The following is a 7,107-nucleotide window of genomic DNA, read 5'->3' as shown; positions in this document are numbered from 1 at the left end:
TGTCCCTTAGTGGGGTCAGGAGGATTGCTGGTGCCAGTCTGTTGCAGGGCAACACAGAGACACACAGGACACACAACCATGCACTCACACCTTGGGACAATTTAGACAGACCAATTAATCTAACAGTCATGTTTTTGGACTGTGGGTTGAAACCGGAGTACCCGGAGAAAACCCACGCATGCACAGGGAGAACATGCAAACTCCATACAGAAAGACCGGGACCGGGAATCAAACCCACAACCTTCTTGCTGCAAGGCAACAGCTCTACCAACTGCACCACTGTGCAGCCCTAAAAAGTAATGAGGGAAAATAAAAAAAACACAAAGACAGAGGGGGAAAACAAAACTTGAATTTTTGTGTTGGAATTTCAACATCTGGGTTTTTTTTATTTATTATTATTTAATTGTTTTTTGTGACTTCCCAGAAACATTTGAAAGGATTCCAAAATCTTATTGAAGGAGTTGCTTCATGCTACTCTCGTCTGTTTACCCTGAGAGAAACACAAACAGCTGAAAGTGGGGCAAAGAGTCCGCACCCGAAGGCAGACTGCAGGAGAGAAGGAGACTGTCCGTCGTCTCTACAGAAGATGGAGCGTTTGTTTCTGCTGTGCTCTGGTCTGCTTGTGACCACAGTGACATCCCAACATAATGGTATGACTTCTTTTCATTTCACACGTCCTAGAATGAAAAGTTACCTGGGTTTGTTTTAAGGATTTCAACTTTTGCTATGGACTTATGGAGAAACATTTCACCGCTTGTGTTGATCGATGACTATATTTCTCAACACTGCTGAGTTAAAGTCAGTGAAAACATTTCACATTTCATAGTCGAACAGTTGTTTTGTTCTGTCAATAGTAATTTGAAGGGGTAGGAAAAGTGTGGCATAATAACATTTAATATTGCTTGTATATACAGAGTTTTGGACATCTGTTAAGCTCTTACATACGGTATATCCACAACTTTCATTGAAATAATTGACTAATTCCAGTTTGTTCCCGACCCGAACTGAGAGGGAACATTGAGATGTCTGGGATCCAGAGGTTCTCCAGTCCCGGGGAGGAGTTAGCCCTGTCCTGTAAAGAGGGATATACTCCTGTGTTGGGCCCACGCAAGATTGTTTGTACCATCAACGGCGTGTGGACAAGCACCAAGCTGAAGTGCATACGTGTGTATCTTATTTTCTTTCTATTAATTATGGCAGAAATGTCTAGCAATAATTCTTGGAATTACCAGTGAAATAAAATTCACAGAGATTTTGAAGTAAGCAGATAAAAAATTCAATAGTTTTAGTATACTCAAGAGTTTTCACTTGGACGTATGCAAATTAAGAACGGCAAGTTTGAAAATGTCAAGGAAAAAATTAACTATTTACTTAGAGTACTTTGAAGAAACATTTAAAAACTAATTTTTTCTCATGTTGTGTCAAAACCCAGAACTTTAGTGTTTTAGATCAAGATTTATCTATCAATATTTTATATTTTATTGTATTTACTATAAAAATAACTCAGGTTAAGACAGATTCAATGATTAATCTATGTGGTCATCATTTCATCAAGTCTTGCCACAGATAATCAGTAAGATTTAGGTCTGGCCTTTGACTAGGCCACTCTAAGAAATCAGCATGCTTTGATCTAACCCACTTAAATATTTGTGCTATTTTAGCTCACATAAAATCTCAATAAAATCATAGCAGTCTGTGCTTGTAATGTGACAAAAAGTGGGAAAGTTTAAATATTAGAATGGGTTCAGTATACAAACAGGATTGTAAGCCACTACTTGTAACTTTAGTATGAATTGCACAATTTCATGCCTTAAGTGAATAAACTCACATTTAACTGTTTGCATCAATAATAAATGACAGCTAAGTATAACTTTCATGTTTTCTCCCGCAGCAAAACAATGTCCACATCCTGAACTAATCACTAATGGTGAACTGTTTTACGAGGACACAGTGTACCAGAGTGCAATCAACTACACCTGCCATGAAGGGTAAACAAAAAGAAAACACGTTTTATGTTGTGTGTGCAAATAATCTATATTGTATATCAGAAACTGTACATAAAAAGCTGGGTTTAAAAAAAAATACTTTTACCCTGTTGATTAAATATCATGTTGAACAGGTATATGATGACTGGAGAGAGTTCAGCAGTGTGCCAAGCCAGCGGGACATGGAGTTCACCTGCACCAGAGTGCACACGTATGTATTTATTTAAAGTCATTTCATCTAATGCATTTAAGGGGTGTGGTGAGGATTTGAATACGGAAAATAAACTACAGTATTTTACTTTAGGTCTTTTTTGAGGTGTTTTTAAATTAATTAAAAAAAAAAAAAAAAGCAACATATGCGTGTTTTATAGCATTAAATCAGTAGAATTTGGCGCATGACTGACGATTTTGAACAAATCCGCAAAGAATTTTAACTGAATACTGAAAAGGTTAATCTAAAAAGAAAAAAACCAAGAGGTTAGTTTTGTGTAATAATCAATGTGTCTCAAACAGACATTTCTCCAGAACAGAGTAAATTTTAGGAATATGTTAACCAAATTTGTAAATGTTCTCCATTTACAACCAAAAAAATGCACTATTTTATACAACAGACATCAATGTAACCGTTAGGTCTGTAGTTAAAAGAAGAGACAAGGTACAGCATGTCAAAAGAATTTAATTGCTTTGGTCTTATTCATAAAAACAGTTATTGTGATATTACACAGACTCGGTCCCAATAAATACCTTCAGCGACAGCAAACGAACACAGCTGAGAGCAAGGTGAATAAGTATCTCGCAACAAAAGAAGCCCTCCTGTGATATTTTCAAAATGGCTGTCATTATCTTTGCAGATTACCCAACAAATTTGCTACAAGGACACAGCCTAAAGAGCCACTAATGCACCCACAACCCCTCAGTGTGATTCACCTTTTTTTTTTTTACATAGATTTCAACTGTATATCCATATAAAAAATATTTTAAATGTTTTATTCAAAATATGGAAAAAATGTAAACTGATGGGTTTTGTTGTTGTTGTTTTTGTCTTGGTAGCTATTCCCTGTGGTCTCGCTCCAGTCCCACTGTATGGAATGGTCATTTACGACAAGGTGATCAGAGGAAACACGGTCAATTACGGCCTCACGGCGACGTATTACTGCAATCCTCCATACGCACTTTTCGGCAACCCGGTTGCAGAGTGCACCGCCAGCGGCACCTGGACCAAGACACCAGAGTGTCAAGGTAGGAGAAGGCGGTAAAATATGGCTCAGCTTGGCTGATTTTAGTACAACCCAATTACATTCAAAAGTTTATGAAAGTTTATTTCCATTTTCCTGGCAAATAAAAGGAAAAAGTAAGAATAAACGAATGTGTTTCCTCACAGTGGTGACCTGCCCTCCGCCAGAGAGCATTGAAAGAGGCTACATGTCAAACAACGAGAAGAGGGAGTTTTTCTACAGGGAAAGAGTCAAGTACGGCTGCGAGAGTCCGTACGTGCTGGAAGGAAATGTGGAGGTGGTCTGCCAGGAGAATGGAAAGTGGTCCGAAAAGCCGTCTTGCAAAGGTAATTCTGTAGGGAATCACAAAATATAAAGCATTAAAATCCAAACGTGCAGAATAAAAATAGCTGTCTTCTTTTTCAGAGTCTAATCAGGTTTCATTTGAGTTTGCATCTTTTCTGCAGTCATACATTTTAGCCATATTTTCAATTTTATTTCAATCTCAAAACTTGGCTTAGGACTTTTTTTAAAAAAACATAACATAAATATTCATAAATATAAATATTCTGTGCTCATCAAATATTCTGTGCCCCCCCCCCTCTTCAGCTCCTTGTTCTGTTAACTTACAAAGAGCAAGAATTTTGCACAACGGGAATAAAATCTGGATCGAAAACTTCCAGCCGAATCGTGTCTTACACCTTGAGATCGTCTCTGTCTACTGCATGAACGAAGCCATGAAATGTGGTTATGCCGTGGCGACCCAGTGCATCGATGGAACGCTAAACATACCCGAATGCTTTGAAGGTATGAGCCATTTTATTCCAAAAAATAAATCAATAAATGAATTGAACAAAAGCTATTGTCGAGTTATAATGTTTTGACTCAAACTGAAGAACACTTGGCTCCAAAATGTTTTCTCAGTAGCATAGTCAGAGGTTTAGCAGATATTAAATACTATTAGTGTTAGACTATGAAACGCAGCATTTTATTTCTGCAGACATATGAAGAATCAGTCTGAATTTATAGCATGTTATCATGACAACACTCTGCACTGCAGTACCTAATATTAAAGCGAAAACCTAAATCAATATCTGCCTGTCTGTCTATTTGAAGTGTTATTACATGATATTAGCAAACTTACTCTGTGTGTTTGTTATGTGTGTTTCAGAACCCAGTGGGGTGAAGTACACCTTGAAGCCAAATTCACTTCCGTCAGAGATCGACCAGTGCTGAAGTGGCGGATATTTTCTATCCTGAGGCTGTCATAAATGTCCACTACCTTTCAAAGTAAAGAAGATGATTTAAATCTGTTTGAGATTTTATTGTTTTTTTTATTATTATTATTATATGTCATAACTTCAAATCTAATATGCAGAACTTCATTTCAGTTGTCTGGTGATTCACCAAGGTGACATTCTGGCCACATGCCTTTGAGATTTCTGTTGTAACTGTCACAGCTGAAATGTGGTATGGTTCGAGGGCATGAAAATATCCAATAAATACTTTATTGCTTAATAAAAGTATGATCTGCAATCTCACACACGGTGTGAGACGAAATTTACCACGGTGGGGGGCAAGGGATGGCAACAGTGTTTTTTTATGGTGGCACAGAAAAAAAAAAGATTAATTCAAAAACTGAAATATTTTATTATTCAATATACATTTCGTCTCATTTGCTTTGATGCATTTATCTGAATTAAATCCACTAGGTCAACCTCCACTACACTTATTCGTTTATGCATATCCAGCAGACTCTCAGTTTCTTATAACATCATCACTTATGTTATGCTTATGTTATGTCAATCAAGATGAACTATACTTTCACTGGTGACATTGTTTACAGTTGCGCTCAGCTTTTCCCAAAGATAAAGCAGCCCTCCTCCCCTCTTCTTGTCGTTTAAATGCTGCGTTCCAGTTGTACTCGGAGCTGGGAAATTCCGACTTCCTATTCGGAAAGATGAAGTAGAACGCCCTCGGAAGTCGGATAATTTCCCACTGGGAACATGGGTACATCTCCAATTACCCATAGTTAAGGCTTGTAAGGCGGATTTCGCGATTCAGTGTAGGCGCTTCTCGTATCAAGAAGGGTGTAAGTAAGGTGGTGAAAACATGTTTCTTTCACAAGGCACGTATGTAAAAGTGCGTCTGAAATCTATGTTAAACTGAAAAATTAAAAGTGGTGTTTGCTTATGGAAAGCAAAGCTTAAAATTATGATTGTAAAATCTATTACAAACAACGTTTACGGGCGCCGCCATGTTGAAATTCCGACGTCTTAACTAGAACGCTGTTACCTCGGATTTCCATAGGCAAAAATAAAGATTTTTATCGTCATTATCACGTGTCTGAGTTCTCACTTCCCAGCCAACTGGAACGCAGCAGTTACCAGTTTGCCCCTTGCCCCTTCGTGTACTCTCGCGAGATTCCACGAGCTCCACTGTCTTGTGGTCCAGCATGGCAGCGCTGTGTGAGGGATACACGTTGTGCGTATTTGTTCCAGCTGCAAATCGGCGAAGCTCTGAAATTAAGGGCATCGAAGAGGAGCGGGACAGCGACCATGTGATCGTCACTGACTCCAGCAGATCTGTGACTCTGTACAAGGTAAAGTTTAGACTTTGCAGGAGCTGGGGGCCAGCTTGATCGGTGCCGACTCGTGTTAGCATCCTGTGGTGATCTCAATAACAGAACCAGAACCGTTCAATTTTATAATCTCCAATCTGGGTCGATCGCTAATGCTTTTACACAGGGATGTTAACGTGAAATCAAGCTAATCCCCTCTCAACGTCAACTTCTTAGAAAGTCACACTAGTGACAAGGAGATAGACGTTGGCTAATGTTAGCTACTCTCAACATGAAAGCTCGTTTATCCAGTGAATAATACAGCTGCAGTTGTGTTTTAAAGTTGAATATAATATTTCAGATTGTGCTGCATTTGGTAAAGTCAAAGTGTGTGATTATGGGTGTTTTCTGTACTGGTCACACATGTTGCTGCAGGTGTCAGACCAGAAGCCATTGGGCAGCTGGACAGTGAAACAGGGTCAACTTCTGACCTGCGCAGCGGTCTTCAACAAGCAGACCAATGAGTATGTGGCAGTCTCAGACAACAAGGTAACCCGGTCCACGAAAATGGACACACAGTTCACTATTTTTGTTATCTGCCAATTTTTGTTGCTTAAGTGATGCGTCACACAACCTAAGCCAATCAGGATTAGATTTTTTTCTTATTATTATTTTCTTTTGTTTTCAGGTGATAAGAATCTGGAAAGAAGACGACATCATTTTAGACAAGGCATTCAAAGCAACAGTAAGCATGACTTTCAGTACTTCACTCTTTTCGAGGTCAAAATCATACAAATTATAAGGGGAGTTTTTGTTTTCAGTGTGTTCTACTTTGAAAACACTCAGTTTGACCAGTGTGTCATTTCGTTTATACACGGGAAGTTCACATTTACTGCCAAATTAATGTACGCCATTGCACAATACTTATACTAAAATTTGACATTGCTTTGATTTTCCATACCCCTGACCATAAAACGATTTTGTTACTGTGTCAGAAAGTTTTTATGTATATTTACTGTGGACAAATCTAAACGCATCCTAATCTCTGCCGCTTTTCTTTTCCGACTTCCCTCAGGTGTCGGCAGATGTCTGGTCGGTGCACTGTGCACACAGAGCCGAGCCTGCCGTCTTGTTTCAGAGAGGAGCTGTGAGACTTCTGGACTCCCTGCTTTCTGCTCCCCAGCAGCCTATAGAGGACGTCCTGGTTCAGGACGAAGCCATCAGGTCCAGAACTTCTGTTGTTTTCACACATCATACACAAAAAAGAGATTGCTTTAAAAAACACTTTTTATTCATGAAAAAAAGCTGGTTAACAAATATTTTAGTCTGTCCTGTGTTTTATTATATA

The 7,107-nt window shown here is 38.7% G+C and overlaps 2 protein-coding genes across 2 annotated transcripts in view; both read left to right on the top strand.

Annotated features, from left to right (window-relative positions):
- The first annotated feature begins 510 nt into the window (after positions 1-510).
- LOC103471449 (beta-2-glycoprotein 1-like) lies at positions 511-4,512 on the top strand. The gene is made up of 8 exons (XM_008420500.2): positions 511-650; positions 988-1,164; positions 1,892-1,988; positions 2,120-2,196; positions 3,036-3,224; positions 3,367-3,546; positions 3,809-4,006; positions 4,371-4,512. Exons 1-8 carry the CDS (start codon positions 587-589, stop codon positions 4,433-4,435), a joined length of 1,047 nt encoding a protein of 348 aa, XP_008418722.1. The 5' UTR covers positions 511-586; the 3' UTR covers positions 4,436-4,512.
- Positions 4,513-5,557: 1,045 nt separating this feature from the next.
- nol11 (nucleolar protein 11) overlaps positions 5,558-7,107 on the top strand; it is a 10,312-nt gene continuing 8,762 nt past the window's right edge. The window contains exons 1-4 of the mRNA XM_008420949.2: positions 5,558-5,801; positions 6,195-6,308; positions 6,448-6,504; positions 6,835-6,983. Coding sequence (XP_008419171.1) covers positions 5,655-5,801; positions 6,195-6,308; positions 6,448-6,504; positions 6,835-6,983 — 467 coding nt within the window. The 5' untranslated portion in view covers positions 5,558-5,654. The remainder of the gene's footprint in view (positions 5,802-6,194; positions 6,309-6,447; positions 6,505-6,834; positions 6,984-7,107) is intronic.

Source organism: Poecilia reticulata, linkage group LG1 (genome assembly GCF_000633615.1).
Source record: "Poecilia reticulata strain Guanapo linkage group LG1, Guppy_female_1.0+MT, whole genome shotgun sequence".
NCBI classification, from domain to species: Eukaryota; Metazoa; Chordata; class Actinopteri; order Cyprinodontiformes; family Poeciliidae; genus Poecilia; species Poecilia reticulata.
The sequence above is the reverse complement of the archived record's forward strand: the minus strand, read 5'-3'. Positions and strand labels throughout refer to the sequence as shown.